General features: G+C 46.2%; 1 protein-coding gene across 6 annotated transcripts in view; it reads left to right on the top strand.

Annotated features, from left to right (window-relative positions):
* Nucleotides 1-20,797, top strand: part of PNPLA7 (patatin like phospholipase domain containing 7) — a 151,936-nt gene that overhangs the window by 64,964 nt on the left and 66,175 nt on the right. For 5 of the 6 annotated variants that reach the window (XM_040406056.1, XM_040406057.1, XM_040406058.1 and 2 more), the window contains 4 exons: nucleotides 1,441-1,524; nucleotides 4,073-4,173; nucleotides 6,142-6,300; nucleotides 17,478-17,555. In XM_040406056.1, the coding sequence (XP_040261990.1) occupies nucleotides 1,441-1,524; nucleotides 4,073-4,173; nucleotides 6,142-6,300; nucleotides 17,478-17,555 (422 nt within the window). The remainder of the gene's footprint in view (nucleotides 1-1,440; nucleotides 1,525-4,072; nucleotides 4,174-6,141; nucleotides 6,301-17,477; nucleotides 17,556-20,797) is intronic. The other variant, XM_040406055.1, reaches the window with a different exon arrangement.

Raw genomic sequence — 20,797 nt, 5'->3', positions numbered from 1 at the left:
TGAATGCACAAGGCACGGAAATCATGTAGATCTGCTGCTGGCAGCTCTCTTTGCAGTTGCTGACCAATGACATCCCAGATGTGCTTGATTGAAGACAAGTCCGGAGACACTGCAGGCCATGGTAGCAGGTTTAGACCATGCAGGCTGCTCACAGTAGCACGAGCAACATGCGGCCTAGCGTTATCCTGTTGAGAAACAGCTCCTGGGACTTTTTGAAAAAATCACCAGACCACTGGTTCCACAATCAAATCAATGGAATGCCAAGCTGTTAGTACCTGAAATGAAGACTAAAGGGGTCCTGCTGCCGTACATTGTGCCACCCCCACCCCACACCATAATCCTGGGAGTAGGAGCGGTGTGACATTCCCTTGTGAAGGCCTCTTCAATACACTGCTCACGTTGTCTCCAGATCAATCTCCGGCTATTACTGTGTCGGAAAGAAAAGTGAGACTCTTCGCCAAAGAGGATAGACCTCCATTCCAGCCTCCGTTACCATCTTGCCATGATAGCTTTTAAAAGCAGTGTCATAAGACCAATAGAACCTGTGTTGCCCAATGTTGTACAGATGCCTTCTGATGATTTGTGTAGATGCTGTTTGCCGCCCTAGGCTTTGGATGTGACAGTTTAACTTGCAGTACAGAATGGATCACTACAAGCCATTCTTCTAATCAGACGATCCGTCCGGGCAGAGGTTCTCCTCTCTGCACCTCTTGCTGTTATTCCAGTTCGTCATTGTTCTCCCAACCACTGGGACACGCAGCTTAGAACAGCGCTGACATCTCGGCCTAGGAACGTAGTCATCTGCCAGAGTGATAGACCAAGGCCTCTCAGTTCAAGGATTTTGTCCCTCTCAGTTTGTAATAGGAGACAATAACCGACATGTGGACTAACATGAGGCATTGCACAATCCTCTCATACTACTTGATCAATTTCTGAGGTTTTATGAGGCTAAAAACTTTGCTTTTAATCTGCCTTTTATCCCCCCCTTCCCCACATACCACAGATTAGAGCTAGGTGCTGGAAAATGTTCCTATCCTAGTAAGGCCTTATTCACACGTCCGTTGTTTCTTTCCTGATCTGTTCCGTTTTTTGCGGAACAGATCTGGACCAGATCTGGACCCATTCATTTTCAATGGGTCCTGAAAAAAAAATCAGACATTGAGCTGTCCGTTTTTTTTTCAGGACCCATTGAAAATAAATGGGTCCAGATCTGGTCCAGATCTGTTCCGCAAAAAACGGAACAGATCAGGAAAGAAACAACGGACGTGTGAATGGACCCTAACACTTGCTCGATTTGCTTGTCCTTTCTGGTGTTGCAATTTCAGTGTTGAGGAGTGTAAATTAGATCAAGTGATCCAAGTCCATCGCATTACATTGATCCAGGTACGTCCCTCCTGTTGCGCCATTCTGCTAATATAGTTTCATACTTTTTCCCTCTAGATCCTAGCAACTTTACAGCATCTGACGGTCCGAGCACAGGTCATTGTAGAAGTTGCTCTACTTCCAGCCTTGGCGAAATCCCAGGTAAAGGAATGGCTGACTTTAAAAAAAATAAAAATTCTGGTGGTCATTGTATGTAGAACCAATTAAAAGCATGAAGTCGTTGACGAGACTTTCTTATTCCTCGTTCATTTTGCCTCTGCGATGCTTTTGGCAGAAATTATAAAGAAAAGCTTTAGTAGCAAAGTTTTAGTTTGTTGCTTTTATTGCTAATTCCTAAAGCCTTATTCACAGAAGGTTTGGTCAAAATTTTTAATCCAAAACCCGGATCGGGTCCTTAAACACTCAGCCCCTGTTTCTCCTCACTGCACAATCACAGGAGAAGTTTGAATGGAACAATGACTGAGCATGTGCTCGCTCCATTCAAAGATTATGGAACAGATCCTGAGGATAGGTGACTCGTGTGTTTTGTGGGACAATTCCTTAAAGAGGTTTTCCAAGATTTTTACACTAATGACCTGTCCTTTTGGATAGGTCATCAGTATCTGATCGGTGTGGGTCCGACACCCGGGACCCCTGCCGATCAGCTGGTTAAGACACCTGCGCTCCTGTGAGCACCGTGGCCTTTTTCCTGCTTACCATGCACAGCGCCATACATAGTATAGTGGCCGTGCATGAACGTGTCGTCATTCGGCCTAGGAAAACCAGAGAGAAGGCCGCAGGACTCGCAGGATCGTCGGTGCCTGCTCAAAGAGCTGATCGGCGGGCATCCAGGGTATCGGACCACCACCAGTCAGATACTGATGACCTATCCAGAGGATAAAAATCTCAGAAATCCCCTTTAAATGTTTTTTTCTTATGCCCTATAAATATTCCATATATTCTTCCACATATGCAGTCATATCTTCTCTCTGGTGTCCATCACTTTAACATAGGCGCGTACTGTGTGTAGTCTTGTGTGCTTGAGATGACTGTATGCATGGTAAGGCTTCAGCCACTTGTAAGTAGAAATGGTTGCAGTCTCCTGGCAGACATGCGTTTTGCTCCTTCCATCCAGGCCCGAGTTCCCTTCCCCCGCCAGCTTGATCTGTGATGTAAATGATTTTACTTCCTCCAATCCCCTCAACAATTAATTGGAAAGCAGATGATTTTTTCCCCCCATCTCCTACTGTTCCTCCTCCCGAGAAGCCCCTATTTATATCTCCTCGTGTTAGATTAATTAGCACTTCTGTGGCGTTCAGCATGTGAGCGGCGTGCTCCGCGGTAACAGCTTAGCTTTAAAACCATGAAAGAAGTTTTCTTTGGCTGCCTTGTGCATGTACGTCTCGTGTAGCTCCTGCTTATGAAAGGAGAACCGCCGGTTCATGGAGTATTGATTAAATTTTCCCCTTCTACTCAATGGTGCAAGGGCATGCTGACTTTTAAACAAGTCTGCAGTCTAAAAGCAACTACCAAATCATAGCATCGGCCTTTCTGCAAGAAAGCCTGGTATGGAATTTCTTTCATTCCCATTGTGTAATCTGCAAAGTTTGGGTCAAGCAAGAAAAGCATTAGAAATAGCTGAATAGGGGAGGGGGGGGGGGTGCTTCAAAATGTTTCATGTTTGGACAGCCCCTATCTGTTTTGAAGGGTTATATCCATCTCTTTAATTGGTGGCATATCGCTATGATATTGTGACCAATGTCAGATAGGTGCTCCTGTTTCCAGAAAGGGCCCCCCCTCCCAAAGTGAAGAGGAGTACACTACACAACAGCGACGTGCTTTCCATTAATTTCTATGTCAGTTCAGAAAATAGTCGAGTGAGCGTGCTCAGCTTTTTTTTTTTTTTTTTGGGAAGTCCCATAGATGTGAATGGAGAGTGCACTGCGCATGCACGACCACCTCTCCATTCATCTCTCTTGGACTGCCCGAAATAGCTGTGCCGGTGCTTGTCTATTTTCGGGAGTCCCATAGCGGTGAATAGAGGGTGGCCGCGCTTGTGTAGTGCGCTCTCCTTTGATTTAGGGGCAGTCCGATCTGGAGATAGGAGCGGGTCCCAGGGGTGGGACACACACCTGTCTGACATCGGTGGTATTTGCCACCAATGTTTGAAATGGGAATACCCACAGTGCGGCCTGGCCACAGGAGCCGCATGCGAATCACCTCTAATTGTTCACATGCCAAGTACAGGGACAGACAACATTTAGCCATAATTTGGGTGCAGATCCTGTGGAAGGGTCGCCGCCAGAAAGTGGGCTGCTGTCCTCACACGAGAGGAGATGAGTGGGCCAGCTGGGTAATGCTTGGATTAACCTTCTTCCAGTGATGGAGCTGCTCTTGGCTCTTCACTCTGACTAATAAAAGGGCCTGTAGCCCCCATATGGTCCCTGCATGTGTCCTGATAGCAGCTTTTTAGAGCAGACAACCATTTTTAGTGACCCTGTGGCCAGTGGTGGATCCAGAACCTCTGGTGTCTAGCTATAGAGCCACTTACATCATCTGCCTCCCATCATCCTCTCAACATTATGAATGTGGATCCTTAGTATTATTATGTTGTTTATACATTTTTATTTGGTTCTAATTCACAAATAATAATTGCAGCATATCACGTATGATAATGTTTCCTGCCTTGATGCATCTTTTTAACTTCTAGGAAGCCCAAAAGCTGCCAAATCTGACATGGACATGGCTTACGAGAGAGCACGTGTGAGCCTGACTCCTGACGACTTCCCTCCGAGCCCTGTCCTGAACAAGGTGGGCGCGTGCCCCAGTCAGGTCTTGTATTCTCGGGGGGGGGGGGTGAGAAGTGTAAATTGGGAGGCAGATTGAGCTGCTGCCTGCTTCTCTGCGGGCTTCTCATAATCGTCATGCAGGCCAGTCCTAACCTGTCCTCTCCTCATACAAAGATTCATAGATCAGCACTCGATGGTTTTCTGCAGATGGATGTAATGTGTCCACCAGTTCTCAGGGTTTTATAGGTTTTATGTATTTTTTATTTTTTTTTCTGTTGATGCGTAGTTTAGTTTAATATACAAGGTCACCTTTTTCAATGTGTGTACTCCTTTCTTTGGCACATTTTGCTCCTAAATAGCATCTAATTTCTCTCCTTGTAAGCTGAGCTTTAACCCCTTCTACCCTAGACCAGTTTTCCCCCTTCTGCCCAGGTCATTTTTTGCAAATCTGACATGCGTCACTTTGTGGTAATAGCTTTGGAACACTTTTATATATCCAAGCCATTCTGAGATTGTTTTCTTGTGACACATTGTTCTTCATGATAGTCATAAATTTGAGTCAATATATTTCACCTTTTATTTATGAAAAATCCCAAATTTGCAAAAAAAAAATGAAAAATTCGCAATTTTCAACATTTCAATTTCTCTGCTTTTAAAACAAAGTGATACCTCATAGAATATTTATGACTTAACATTCCCCATATGTCTACTTTATGTTGTAAATGTCATTTTATTTTTTTAGGATGTTAGAAGGCTTAGAAATGTAAAAGCTGACCGGGGCATAGAAGGGTTTAATCCCCCGACTTCGGCTGTTACAGCGATGCCGGCGGATACAGAAGGGGCTCGGCTATCGGGGACTGCCGGGCCCCGCCAATGATCGGCGGTGCACCGCTTCGGTGCCTGCCCGATCACCATGACGTAATAGTACGTCAAAATGCGGCAAGTGACTTGCCGCCATGACGTACTATTACGTCATGTATCTGGAAGAAGTTAAAGGGTTTGTCCTACTTGATGACTAATGTAAAGTGTGTTTTATATGGAACTTACCGATGCACCCCTTTTTAAATTTTCTGCATCGTTTTCAGTATAGGTGAAGCCACGCCCTCTCTTCTCCATGTGGCAGTCCTGTCCATAGGATGCAGATGGAGGGACTTGTGACCAGACACGTCATTCAGCCTCCTCCATTGGAACACTGCATCGGCCATCTGTGTGTGCAGGTCCTGAATATTGGGAATGTAGCACAGGCAAAGGCCTGATGCACACAATCCGCAAAACACAGAAGCCGCCCGTGTGCCTTCCGCAATTTGCGGAACGAAACAGGCGGCCCATTGTAGAAATGTCTATTCTTGTCCGCAAAATGTTATATTTTTTTTGCGGGGCCACGGAACGGAGCAACGGATTCGGACAGCACACTGAGTGCTGTCCGCATCTTTTGCGGCCCCATTGAAGTGAATGGGTCCGCATCCGAGCCGCAAAAACTGCAGCTCGATTGCGGACCAGAACAACGGTCGTGTGCATAAGGCCAAAGTGTGTGTTTAATGGAGGAGGCTCAGTGGCGGATCTGGTCACATGCCTCCATCTGCAGCCATCTTCTAGACCAGAGGGAAGCTGGGCTGAGGTTCCACCAATATCGAGGGTGACGCAGGTATTTGAGAAAGGGTACGATAGTTAGTATCACCTGTTCAACCTAATACACATTTTTTGACAGGAGACAACTGGTATGTTGTATATGGTGGCAAAATTATAGGGTAACCATGAACTGACCCAGTCAACCCTTACATACAGTGTACTCTACGGGGTTGTGTTAATAATTAGCAGTATGTGTTATTTTCTATTTAGTTTATTCGTTACTTTTCTAACAATCCTCATTATCATTATTATTTATTTTTAATCCTTATTAAATACCGGAAAAATATTGCCATTGCATTTTTTTTCAGTCATTGAGCGAGACATGACCCTCCTGTTTTCCTGTGGTTCTGTATTCCCACAGCCTATCCTGAAGAAGTCGGTGACGGTGACAGAAACTCCATCAGCCGTCTATCATTACACAGCAGAGGATTTGTTGATCCCGGAGTTCAGTGTTAACAGACAACTGAATGCCATGTTTGAGGCCGCAAAAAAAGACTTGTCTACTCTTATAAATCTTGAGGTAAGTTCTCCAACTACATATTATTAAAGGGGTTCTCCTGGATTTACATGTTGATGACCCCCACAGATCAGATATTTGAAGAGACTGTGGTGAAAGCCGCGGCCTCCTTGCAGCTTACCAAGCACAGCACCTCCATTGGATAGCCACCATGCTTGAATCGGACTGACCTGCGCCTAGCCCACGTGACCGATGAACGTGTCACTGGCCTCGGAAGATCTGGTAAGGGCTGCAGCCTCTTCAGACAGCTGTGTCGGACCCCCGCCAATCTGATATTAATGACCTATCCTGATATTGGTCATAAATATCAGAATCTCTGGAAAAGCCCCCATGTAATAACAATTCTGGAGCAGCTATTTTTATGACTCTATGTTGTACCATTCCTCTATTATTCCTACTAGAAGTTATGCATGAATTGCTAGTGGTTTGCAGTAAGGGTATAGAGAGGTATTAACCAGTTGGGGGGGGTGTCCCTGCAGAGTCTCACTCTATCCAGTCAGTGCTGCTGTGCAGGTGCACACCCCCAACCGGTTAACACCTTTCTGTACACTTATTGCAGACTGCTAGCAATTCATTCATACACTTCTAGTAGAAATAATAAAGGAATGGCACAACATAGAGCCATAGGAATAGATGCCCCAGAACTGTTATTACATGGGGAATGCGTGAAGCTATTAAAACAGACATGTCAGGAGAGGGGAGAGGTCCTCTTTAAATCAATATCATGTGCATGTCTCCTTGCTCACCAGCAGGTGGCGCTGTGCAGCTTTTTCTTGGAGCCCATAGGCAGAACACACTCTTCCTGTAGCTGATCAAATGTGATGGTCGGAGTTTAATTGGGAGCCACAGAGAGAATCGAAAAGAGGTTTTATACCCTGATCTCTAACATTATTAACAGAGATAAAAATCTTAATTGTTAACAAGCGTCTTTTACTATTGGATCACTAACTGGCTCGTTCGAAGTCCACGTGCTAGATCACCTTGCCATTAGCTTTTATTGCTAGTGCGTGCACGCATCACCGCAGGGGAAATGTAGTATTACACCGTGCTCATCGAGTTCCTTCAGTACAAGAGATCTCTCTGGTGACTGATTTTCCTAAGTAGAGAACTAATAAAAGCATGGCTGCACACCATTTCACATACAAACAATAGAACTGAGAAATGGGGATCATTCTAAATTAAAGTGGTATTATACCTACTATAAATGAAAAAATAGAAGCTCTTTGCGCACATTTTTAATCAAACGTGTGTCGGGCCATATACCAGGCGTCAAGGTGGCTTCCGCAGACGGGTACCTAACACTAACAGAACTGCCTCTCTTGGACTTACCTAAGCCTACAATATTCGGGGCAGTGTAGGAACCAGCTACATTTATACTCTGCTCAGAAGTCCCAGGCAGATGGCAGAGTACTTATGTAGCTGGTTCCTACACTGCCCTGAATATTGTAGGCTTAAGTCCAAGAGAGGCAGTTCTGTTAGTGTTAGGCTGGGTTCAGACCTGAGCGCATTGTATATGCGCGTTTAACGCGCGTTTTTGTCGCGCGTTTTTATGTGCGTTTTTTGCAATAGTAAACGCGCGTTTGCCGCGCGTTTGTGTGATTGACTGCAGTGTCCTATGGCCACAAACGCGCGTCAAAACGCCCCAAAGAAGCTCAAGAACTTGTTTGAGCGTAGGGCGTTTTTCAGCGCGTTCAAACGCGCTGTAAAACGCTCAAGTGAGAACCAGGGCCATAGGGAAGCATTGGTTTTCATGTGTTGAGCGTTTGAACGCTCAGGTCTGAACCCAGCCTTAGGGACCCATCTGCGGAAGCCACCTTGACGCCTGGTAGATGGGCCCGGCACATGTTTGTTCAAAATGTGCGCAAAGAGCTTCTATTTTTTTCATTTATAGTAGGTAGAATACCACTTTAATTTAGAATGATCCCCATTTCTCAGTTCTATTGTTTGCATGTGAAATGGTGTACAGCCATGCTTTTATTAGTTCTCTGTATGCTTGCTTTATGGATATGCACCTGTGACCATGAATGTGCTGGTCTAAATTTTCTTGTAGTGATTTTCCTAAGTGTAAGGCCTCATGCAGACAAGCAGTATACCGTGCATCGCAAAACTTTTCCCCGAATTCAGTCCTTCTAGGTGAGATCTTTTCTAATATGTAACTTGCAGTGGAGCGTGCTGACATTTTTTTTTTTACATACAGTTACAATCGTATTTTGGTCGGGTGGTGTGCATGGCCTCATTAAAATGCAGCTTGTATGCATGAGGCCTAATAGACGCTCGAATTAGGATTTAATTATGTGGGTGTATCGGGGCTATAGGTCGGCTCATGCATATGTAGTATGACATATAGACTGTACGCTCGGTGCTGACTGTATGACTGAGGAAGGACCTTGGCCCTGATTAATGATCACACATTTCTGAAGCACTTCAAGTAGACAGGTCAATACTTATTGACTGAGAGCCCGTGCTTGGTACATGACGATGGCAAACACATTTTTGAGCTTCTGTTGTATGATCCATTATAACCTATCGGTCTATAAACAAGCGACTCGCCGCGCATCAGACACAACAATGTGAGCAGTCGCCCCTGTGACTGCCGCCATCATGAAAGTCCCCGGACCTCATTTTGACAGAATTTCTATGTCATTGTTAAAGTACTGGGACTGTGAATAGAGGGATTCAGACATTTTTGAAAAAAACTGTTACATCACTATGGACAAAGCAGAACTGCTGCCTACAGTGAGCGCGCCCATGATATTACATGGCTAGTGATTGGTTGGAGACTAGCGGAAAAACAATTCTGACTTTAATATTTAAAGTTTTTACAGATTCCTGTTTTTGTTTTTAAGCGTTTCTGGTTCTCAGACTACCCCTTTATGATTTATTTCCAGAGATTTGAGGAAAAAGATAATAATGTTCAGGCCAGGGTCCGAGCAACAAATCAGACTTTTAAAGGTGCTGTCTAGGATTAGTAAAACATGGCTGCTTTCTTCCAAGAAACAGCAGCCCCTCAGTCCATGGCTTGTGTCTGGTATTGCTTCATTGAAGTGAATGGAGGTGAGCTGCAGTACCAGAAACAACCTATGGACAGGTGTGGCGCTGCTTCTGGCAGAAAGCAACCATTTAAAAAAAAAATTGTAGGCTTCTACAACCCTTTGAATTTCTTTGGTAAAATCCCATTTCTTACCTTTCGTATCGATTCAGTATGGAAATCAAATGTATCCAAGACCGTTTTTAAGAATCTAGAAAAACTTGTAAAATGCAAGTTTATTAAAGGGATTTTCTGGGCTCCAAATAAAAATCTGCTGTAGCATTTGCAAAATTTTTGTAAAATGTATTTTTCTTTGCTGCTATGGTGGTTCCCAGCTTGTGTTGTGTTGTCCACGACACAGGCTAATTATCATCGTGAAGCATCATGGGATATGTAGTTGTCAGCGTAACGCTGAAACTACTAACACAAGCCGCTTCAGGGAGTCAAGTAAGGCCCCGTTCACACCTCTGTCAAGCAGATCCGGCAGCTGTGAAGGAAGAGAACAGCCTGAGAGATTTCACCGCATCTGGTATTGTCGGATTCTCTAGTTCACCTTCAGATCTCCATTGACTGTAATGAGGTCCGGTGGTAATCCCGCCACTTTTTTCGGCATGAATGCCGTGTTTCAGCCAGGCAAAAACAGTTGCTGACAGTTGACATTTGTGCTGGATATGGCATCGCGTGGCCCCCAAATAGAAGCTGTCTAAGGAGGTCAACATTTAACAGGAGTAAATGTAATCGTTGCTTTTATTGCCGATCTCAATTAAATGGTTGAAAAAAAGTTGGGAAAACCCCTTTCACATGTGCGCCATTTTTTAGTGCAGTCCGTGTATGGCTTACCAGCCATGAGATGGCACGAAGACGGGGAACTGAACATGTCTTCTTTCAGCATGCGACCTCCTAATAAATTTAGTGACTGCACAGAAGGATTCGGAGACACAGGTAAGTCTCATCGTCTTGATCTTACTGGAGTTGGGATCAGATTGAGTTTGTTTGATAGAGAAGGAACGGCGTGAGGCCCAATGTGGTGTCTGTCGCACTGAATCTCCGTGGAGGAGCGAGTATGAACTCATCCAGGCCCTCTCCGAGTGCCGTGGAACCAGAAGTCCCAGCTCATCCGCTGAAGTAGCATTTACAGATGGAGCCATGTTAACGACTATATAAGAATGTGACCAAACAACGAACTACAACCTCTTACCCTCCCAGAGCATTGTCATCTCCATCTATGCACCCATCCTGGCAGGACATTCGTACGGGGCACCATTGCTGTGCTGCAGGGCTCACTCCCAGGTGCTGCGTTGTATTACTTCTGTGCCATCTGCAGATTGCTTCGTCTCATCGTAAATGCTGCAGGCATCTAGCGTTGTTTAACCCTTTGGGATTCTGCTCGTTGAGCACTGGCCTTAATTAGTGTTTAGGGCAATGTACTTATTAAACTAATCTATTCGGGAATCCATTGGAGATCATTTGCCTCTTTATATTCTCCGCTCTATCACGGTGCGCCTTTGTAATAATCTTGCACTACACGCTTGGCTCTGCTACGTAAGAGAAGCATGCCACCTTTTTGCAGGCCGGGCAGCTCTTCTCGTATCATCTAGTACTCTCATCGGGATTGCAATTTGGCTTGCTCCTACTGCGAGTCCGTTTGTAGCCTTGTAATTCAGTAGCTCAAGCTGCTCATTACATGTGTCTGGGATGCAGGGCTACCGAGGTGACAGACGCTGCGCACTTGTGGGATGTTATTGAAATGAATGGTTGTGATCTGCGCGGAGAGCTATAATCAACATAATGCTACACGGCAAATAACAGAAATCTGCAAATTGACTCCATGTGCTCTGTAATATGCAGTGATGGGGGGGCAGCTATGAGAGTCCTTTGTACTGACAAGTGGCTCGATGAGTTTCCTTCTAATATAATGAGGCCGTTCAACTCTGCTGTGTTTTAGCTGGAATGAGCGAAGCAGCCTTTTGCTGTCCATACAGGGGCTGATTTCAACCCTGGGGGACCACTGATGGATGATATAACAAACCAGTCAGGTTGTAAAGGGCCTTGTACACATGCGGGGAATGAACTGGAAGTGTCTGTCAGCTGATTGGGGGGGGGGGGGGGGGTTTGGACATTCACGATCATCGGACTTTGTAACACTGGCAGATTTTCTACCCATAATCAGCGTCGAGGCGACTGGTCCTCATTAATATTTTCATTTTACATAAGGGGTGAATAAGCCTTCATTGATATGATCACTCCTACCCCCCTACTTTATATTGCAGCACATCCTGCTTACAACCAGCGATATTTTTTTTTGGGGGGGGGGGGGGGGGGGGGGAATCACAATAAGCAATTGTTTCGCTCACTTTGATCGTCAGCCTGGGTAAAAGCTGGGTATCAACTCTTACAGCAGCTCTGCTTGTATTCTATTCATGCACCAGTAAGCTCAGGATGAACTCACGCTCACTTATGACGGAGTACTGCACTGTAAGAGATTGTAGAAAAGAGTATTAGAATAGAATTTGTTTATACTGAAATACACCTATATTAGGCGTACTTCAGGCGCAGACTAACAGCGCAAGCTGCGACTTCTCCCCACTCACGCCAGGTCGAAAAGAGTGGGTGTGGCGGAAAGTGGACGGGCCGGCAGTTTTCTATAGATAAAATCTACATTAAAAGCTCAGGATATATATGCACTCCGTTACTGGCATTTCACCGATCATGTAATGCAGCCTCAGATGGGCAGGTTTAAAGGGAACCGGTCACCTGGATTTTGTGTATAGAGCTGAGGACATGGGTTGCTAGATGGCCGCTAGCACATCCGCAATACCCAGTCCCCATAGCTCTGTGTGCTTTTATTGTGGAAAAAACAGATTTGATACATATGCAAATTAACCTGAGATGAGTCCTGTCCCTGACTCATCTCACATACAGGACTTATCTCAGGTTAATTTGCATATGTATCAAATAGTTGTTGTTTTTTTACACAATAAAAGTGACAGGTTCCCTTTTAATTCTTCTGGTTCTCATTGGAAACAGTCAGCAAGCTTGTTATCAGACATTGTTGTAGCCATTTGGTGGACCTCCTATAAGGGCATATTGATTTTAGAAGTAACATGATACAGTGTCGACTAATGAGATTGGAGGACGTGTTTAGGCAGGGCAGTGGTCCATACGCGGAGTGCCCCTGTCACGCCTGTGTGTGAGAGGGAGACACCACACTGGACAAAGAAGGAGAAGGAACAAGGCCTGAGAGCAAGGGAAGAAAGAAGGACACCTCCTACTCAAATCCCTAGTCACAATCCTGACTGACTATCAGTATGAACAGACCCCAAAGGTAGGTGTGTTCATACGCAGGAGTACCCAGAGTCCTAACTCGCCCTATAAGACCCTGGCGGTAGTGACAGGACTAAGACTACCTGTTCCTCCAGAAAAGAAGGACGACCAGGAGTCTCCCTCAGGCCTACAACAAAGGGCAGGGAAAAAACAACACACAGATAAACTAAGACAAAATGCAAAAGGGAAAGGAAACACTTAACTTTCCATTAGCTATGGCAGCAACAGGAACTCTGAAGCTATAAACCGCACAGCATTGTGGGAGAAGCAACTATAAATAAGGAAAGCTAAATGACCACAATAGCAATACCTGGAGGTTAGATGTGTGGCCAGTATCAGACACAAGACAGACGTCTATTGATCCACAAGGAGACCTGTCAGATCGTGTTGCCACAGATCTCGTGTCTGTGTGTCTCACAGATCTTCTGTCACCTTCTGTGGCAGGGACGTCCATATGTCTCGGTACGTCCGTGACAGCCCCGGACCATGTGTGCTCTGCTGATAAGGCCCATGTTCTTCCACGCTCTGTGATTTATAGTCTGTCATTTCCTATAATGCCACCTGTTACAATGTGTTGTTTCTGCGGGATGCGGATGCATTGTGCCTCTGTCTGTATTGATACAGTTTGTACCTGTTACCATGGTTCCCATTATTATGTGATACGAGGAAAGTTCCTGGAAATATGTTATACCTCTTCTCTTCCTGTCACATAGTGGGCCGATTCAGGTTTCTTTGTAAGTACACTTGACATTCTGCAAAAATTTTGAAACTTTGCAAATACTTTTTTCTCACTTCTCTTCTGCTGTTTTACTATGTCAGGCAGAAAGCTAAAGTTGAGCATCTCCTGTAGAGCAATGCATTGTGGGAGCTCAGGTGACAGTCACACAGCGAGAGCTGCGGAGTCAAATGGCCGTCTGCAGAAGTCGGGATGGAACCAAATATATGTGCTTAGTGTGGGAACGGAGAAGAGAATGTCATTTAAAGACTATGGACACCTTCAAGGGCAGAAGAAAATGTCATTTAAAGGCTATGGACACCTTTGGGCCAATTTTTATTTTTTTTATGCTTGCATTTTACTCATTTTGGGTTAAAAATTAGGGATTAGCGAATCGACTTCGGATGAAACATCCGAAGTCGATTCGCATAAAACTTAGTTCCAAGACTGTACGGAGCAGGAGCTCTGTACAGTATTAGAATGTATTGGCTCCGATGAGCGGAAGTTATTGCTTTGCGATGTCTCGCGAGACTTCGGGTAATAACTTCATAAATTAATTTGTACTGTAAAAAAACATTTCCCGAACTTGGGTTCGGTTCCAAGGTACCACTTGGAACCGAACCCGAGTTTGGGAAATGTTTTTTTACAGTACAAATTAATTTATGAAGTTATTCCCCGAAGTCTCGCGAGAAGGCGTGATAACAGTACTTCGGCTCATCGGAGCCAATACATTCTAATACTGTACGGAGCTCCTGCTCCATACAGTATTGGAACAAAGTTTTATGCGAATCGACTTCAGATGTTTCATCTGAAGTCGATTCGCTCATCCCTATTAAAACATTTTTTTTTTTTAGTTGGTCTTTATTAATTAATTAATTAATAATTTTCTGCAGTTTTTCTGGTACATGCAATTAAAAATCAGTCTGTTTGCAGCTGACAACTCGTGTGATGCCTTATCTCTTGTCTCCTGACCTCCTAAACACTCATTTAAGACATATTCTTATCAGTTTGATAAAAGGTTAGCTATAATGAGTGTTAGTGAGGTTGGGAGACGAGAGATAAGAGCTGCACATGAGCCGTCAGCTGATGGAACTGACAGTCTACAAACAGACTAATTTTCAATAAAGAGCAGTTAAAAAATTATTTTTAGCCCATAATTTAGTAAAAAGCAATCATAAACAAATGCCCAAAGGTGTCCATAGCCTTTAAATGAAAATTGTGCAAGATGAGGTGAAGGCCGGTTCTTTGTAAAGTCTGACTCTTTAGGTAGAGGTCGGTTGGACGAGAGAGTTTTCTTTGGTCGGCTCAATTCTTTGGATCATTTTTCCGTATTGATAATTTATGCGTTTGTCTGGTTATTTGCATATGTACTAATAACTATGGCTGTCAGGTGTCTTCATCTAATGCAGGCTGATCTTTCATCATTGCTGTGTAGATGAGAGTGATGATTGACAGGATAACGAAAGCTGTGTCTCTGATTGACATACGTGTTAATTAGCTGGAGTCAGATAGGGAAAAGTGCTATAACCGACGGCAGGACCGCTCTGACCTCTCTGCAGAAGGCTCAAGTGTTTTCGGGATTTCAAGCAGTTTTTTCTCCTTCCATTTTTCCGGTTTGATATGTGCTGATGTTGCATAACCTCCGGGTCTGTCCTGTAGTGCGAGTATCGGATCCTGAATCGGTAAAGGAGAATTACTTTCTGTTCGTCCTGTTGGAGCCTTCCCTCAGACGACTGCAGTATTTCCTCAAACCTCCAACAGAAGGCACCAGTCGGGTAAATGGGCCCCTATGGATATGTTTGTCATATACTCCAAATGTAGGGATGATGTGAGGTGAACTTTGCTGCCACAAGACTTGTCTAGTGGTGTGTTGCAGAAAGTGGATGATACTGGAGATCAGTAGCCTTTCCAAACTGCAAACCTAACACATCTGCTCCAAAAACGAATGAGCAGAAGGTATAATATGTTCTGATTGATTACTGCTGGCCGCTATTAGACTTGTTATACATTTGTGTTTGCCGATCCAACAGGCTGTTCCTGCTGGATGAAATCGGAACGCCATCCAGCCCCATTAACTATAACTGGGTCCAGTGGTGATCCGGCAAATTGTGCCGAGAATCAGCAGGACAAAGACCACTGCACACGGCAGTGTGAAACCAGCCTTAGACAAGGGCTCCTTACAATTCACCGCAATCCATGATAAATTGCAAGATTATGGAGATCGCTCTGTGACTTCAGTGTGACCAAGGGAATAAACCATGTGCGGCGTTGTGCATATGTTGAGGTTGGAGTCTTCCCGCTGTATTACCTGCAGTTGTACCGTTCGTAGCCGCGGCCTTTCTGTTCTCGGTAACCCAGGGGTTAATGTCTCCTGACAGCAGCGAGGGCATTGCTGCCGATCCTTTCCTGAAGAGCTCCTTCATTATCTCGCTTATGAAATGAATCATGTAACAGATCCCCCATCTAAACCGAAATTGCCTCAAATAATTACAGCCCCATGCCGGATAATTATGTTAAAACAACACCTCCCTTCATCTCCATGGCGGTGGCAGCCTCCCACATATACATGGCTGTCAGCGCCAGGCAGCAGTGCTTATTATCCCCTAAATATATCCGAACCCCAGTGTGCGCCTCTCTTCTCCGTCCCATCCCAGTTTGTGTCTCTTGGATTTTTACATGTTTTAAGATTTCCATGGGTGGTGCTGGGCAAAGCCGGACGTGGACACAAGAAGGATATCTGCAAGTATCAGAAAAAGGGGGTTTGTATTGTAGATGGCGTCAGGACTGGGTGTAAAACGAAAACGCACCCCATCATGGTTACACCTCCTTTCTTCATGAAGTGTTCTCCATCCAACCTGAACATAAAATTTGCATTCATGTCGCCTTAACCAGGATTGCAGTTGTCCAAAGCAGACATTTGACTCTGTCTAAGTATTTCTGATGGTTTTGGTTGGTTTGCATTTATTAGACTTAAAGGGGTCTTCCAGGAATTATATAATGATCCTCGGGTTCTGCTTGGTGGAGTCTGACTACAAGTACCCCGCTGATCAGCTGTTGGAAGGATGTGAGCGCTGCGGCCTCTTCATAGTATACCAGGTATAGAAGAGGCTGCAGCATTCACCCCAGCACCATGCCCTCACCCATCAGATACTGATGACCTGTCCTGAGCAGCCTTCATCATCAGAGCCATACATTACAAGTATCCATCAGGGATATTCCCAGACCTATAGCTCTGACTTATGCCATTGTATAGCCATTGTATAGCCTTAAAGTAGCACAAGTTTCCCATTGGCCACAGTTTAAAATTAAGTATTCCACACGGTATAATTTTTTTTTTTTGCTATAGAAAGTGCAGTCGGCTATATTTTGGGAAAAGTTTGCACACAGCGGCTTGACAGAGGCCATAAGGACACTCTTCTGGCATCTTTGGGTTGACTGCTGGCCTGTGGCCACAGTCAGTGTATGTGCTGGTGACCATAAACCTGATGTAAACCTCAGAGGGCTTTTCCTATCTTGTAAGGTGATGGATCGCTAGGATTTGCCATCACTTTATGCTGAGTTGAGGTCCACCCTCTGGGATCTCCACTAACTCAGAGAATGAAGGGGCTACAGCATTTCTTCACCGCTTTTCCCTGCACAACAGCGCCCCCCCGGCCACCTGTGTGTGCAGGGAACTGAAACCCATTCATACGCAAGTAAAAACAGTAGTGGAATCACAGCGCTACACCAGTATGCGGCTACAAGAGGTCAGATACCTGACCGATATACCCCTTTATTGACTTTATCAGATTAACCCCTAGTGTATGTGACATAGGAGAAATAGATGGTTAACCCCATTGAGTACGGGTCAGATGTCATTGATCTGTGTACAGTGCTGCAGAATGTTTTGGCGCTATATAGGCAACCTGACATAAATCAGGTAGCAGCAGGTAAAATCGCACAAGCTGTATAAGTCCATGCAGCTGTCACACCAGCTCATGGAGACCAGGACTGTGGGCCATCTCATTCAACTGGGTTAAACTTGCATGATGTGATTGTGTGAAGTCTCCTTTGTGCTGTGGTCTTCCTTGGCTCCTGTTCCTTATTAGCGCATTTCTCTTTCTATCTCTCCAGGACCCATCACTGTTGAACGGTCGGTTGACTCTCCACCAAGTCAAGGGCGGCACAGTCCTGTCCAGACAAGGGGACCAGGTAAATCACTTCTGAATCTCATTTTAATATTTGTCTAAGGCCTCATGCACACTATCAACACGGACCGCAAATTGCAGTACGCAATGCACGGGCACCGACTGTAGGGCCACCGGTTGAGGACGCGGATCCATTCACTTGAATGCGATCCGTATCCGACGGTCCGCACTGCAAAAAAGTAGTGCATGCACTACTTTTTTTTGCGGTGCAGAGGCACGGACAGACACCCCACGCAGCACTCGATGGGGTTCCGCACCGACCTTCCGGATTGCGGACCTATTCAAGTGAATGGGTCTGCATCCGTGATGTGGGGTGCACACAGCCACAGTCGGGCAACGGCCGTGTGCATGAGGCCTGAAACATAAATGGAGGTTTGCTAATGGTCACGGTGAGGTACTTTCACCAGACCTGCCTTCTGAAGCTAGCTTGAGTAGAAAACCATGTCGGAGTTGGTATATCGACCATATTGCTCGTCACTGTGTGTTGCAAAGTTACCTTTTAATGTGGGAATTTCGTTTAATGGTTTTTGCCATTTAATTATTACCTGTAATGTAGTGGGCATTGGCCATGCTCCAGACAGCTGATCGACGGGCGCTCCCCCATTGTTGCCGGCTTTTAATTTATATGTGATCTGTCTATATATGTATTTTATCACTGCTTAGTAAACTTTTTTTTTTTTATTCACTAAAGCCTTGTTAAGCCTATTTGATTCCCGTATCTTAGAATTCACGGTAAAACACACAGAAAGCATGGTTAAGCCATCACATGTAAAATCCTGGACAACCCCTTTAAGGCCAAACCAGGTAATGCAGGTTGAGGATTTCATCTTTTTTTATTTTTTATTATCCTATCTCCTGATTATACTCCATACGCACATCTTACTTAATGTCTCCAGATGTGAGAGCCATTGCTGCAGACTGAATGACAGGACAATGAGCAGCAAGACTCCAGGTTTGATTCAGGCCTTTTCTCGCTCATATCATTGGGGGACACAGGACCGTGGGTATAGCTTGCTGCTGCCACTAGGAGGCGACACTAGGCTGAAAGCTGTTAGCTCCTCCCCTGCAGGCTATACCCCCTCCAGCCTGGAGAGAGCATATCAGTTTTTAGCTTAGTGTCGTAGGAGGCAGACCTCCCTGCTTTGCAGGGGGGCGTTTTTATTTTTTCTTCTGATTTTATTATTTTTATCTTTAATTCACAGACTACTGGAAAGGGGGCACAGGGTCGCCTGCGTCCCTGTATCCCCGGGAGGCTGGCCGGTGTATCTAAGTCACCGCCTTGCCTCCCCCAAGAAGGCAAAGTGGACCAGGGCAGCCTCGCTCCCCTGCTTCCCCCCAGCAAGAGGGCCACCCTCTCTTCAGCCCTTCTCTGCCCGGACCCCTGTCGCTTGGTGCCAGCGGTCATAGGGTGGCCCTGCTGGTGTTGCATCATAGGGTGAAGAACACAGATGAAGACAGGTAAGTAATCTGCTTCATCCCCCTAGCTGCAGGAGAACTCCTCCATCTTCCACCACTGCTCTCGCCGCACGGCCGCTCTGCGGCATATCGGGTCTATTTATTAGAGGCGGCGGCATAGCACACATTACCTTTTAGCCGCAGCGGTTCCAGTACCGCTGTGGTCAGGGCCGGACATGGGGATCATAGGCATTCTGACCTCACTTCAGCATTAGGCTGCCGTTCCCAGGCTGGAAGGGGGCGTGGCTTGTTGTTCCCGGGCTGGAAGGGGGCGTGGCTTGCCGGTCCTGGGCTGGAAGGGGGCGAGGCTTATTCTCCCGCCCTGATTCAGCTTCCTGATTCTTCCTCGGCGCTGTGTAGGTAGGACACAGGACCTGGGACCTCCATACTGGTAGGCAATCGATACCCCCATCCAGCAGGAGATTTGACCATGTCTGACCCCGCCACTGACCCCCACCAGGCACCCTGTAGGACCACTTACTATGCCTGCTCCTTATGTTCGGAGAAATTCCCTCGTGGTCAGTCACTATCACTGTGCTCTGCATGTCAGAAACCTGCACAGAGCCATCCCCCTAGGGCACAACAGCCCACAGAAGCCCTGGAGCGGCCTGTCCAGGGGGAACCAGACTGGGCAAGGTCCCTGTCACGGGCAGTGGAAGACCTCTCAAAAATCTCCCATTCCACCCTTTCATTGCTGGGTCGTTTGGTAGAGAAATCACCACCGGCGCAACCCGCACAGTCGCATAGCGCACAAACCAGAGGCAGACTTCCTAGTAAGCGCCCCAGAGCAGGCATCCATTCCTCCTCTGACGCCTCAGCATCCCCCCCTGCTCCTGGATCCTATTCACAGGCGTCCTCCCTTTTAGGCGACGCACTGTCAGAAGGAGAGCTTGGGGATTCGGATGCAGATATGGATCCGGAGCACTCTTCTTAGATTGCATCCATGGTGGATAGCCTGATATCGGCAATAAGGGACACCTTCCAGGTTCAGGAGGACCTTCCCTCCACTAGCCAACAAGGGGTGTCATTTCTGCGTACAAAGGAGAACCCCAAATCGTTCCCATTACACGACGATTTTTCTATCGTTGTCACGAAGGCTTGGGACCAGCCAGGTTTGCGTTTCATTATTCCGAAACGCCTAGACCTACTCTACCCTTTTCCACACCGAAGGTGGACCCACCGGTTGCTCGCTTGGCAAAATTCACTACCATCCCGGTGGCGGATGGCTCGTCCCTCCAGGATCCAGTGGACCGCCGCATAGAGTCACTCTCTAAGTCGATCTTTACGGCGAGCGGTTCGGCATTCCGGCCGATTTTCGCCTCTGCCTGGGTAGCCAAAGCAGTTTCGGAGTGGTCCCTCCGTTTGAACCAGGACATAGCGTCCAACCTCCCTCCCGCTGAACTTTAATCGTCAGCGCTCCAAATTTCTCAGGCAGGGAAATATCTCTGTGAAGCGGCTCTGGATGCTGGGACTATGATCGCCCGTTCCTCAGCTCTCGCCACTTCCATCCGCCGGGAGTTGTGGCTCAAGGCCTGGAAAGCCGATTCCTCATCTAAGCGCTCCCTGTTGAGGCTTCCATTCTCGGGGTCTCGGCTATTTGGGTCCAAATTAGATGAGATTATTTCGGAGGCTACGGGTGGAAAAAGCACCCATCTGCCCCAACCCAGGGCAAAGCGGCCTTTTCAGTCCAGAACTTCATCTTCTCGCTTTCAGTCCTTTCGCCGCTTTTCGGGCACCCGTTCAGCACCCACCTCAGCGGCGGGGCCGCCCAATCAGGATCGGCGAAAAGGA

This window comes from Bufo bufo, chromosome 8 (genome assembly GCF_905171765.1).
Source record: "Bufo bufo chromosome 8, aBufBuf1.1, whole genome shotgun sequence".
NCBI classification, from domain to species: domain Eukaryota; kingdom Metazoa; phylum Chordata; class Amphibia; order Anura; family Bufonidae; genus Bufo; species Bufo bufo.
Note: the sequence above shows the minus strand (reverse complement) of the source record. Positions and strands in the feature narration are given on the sequence as shown.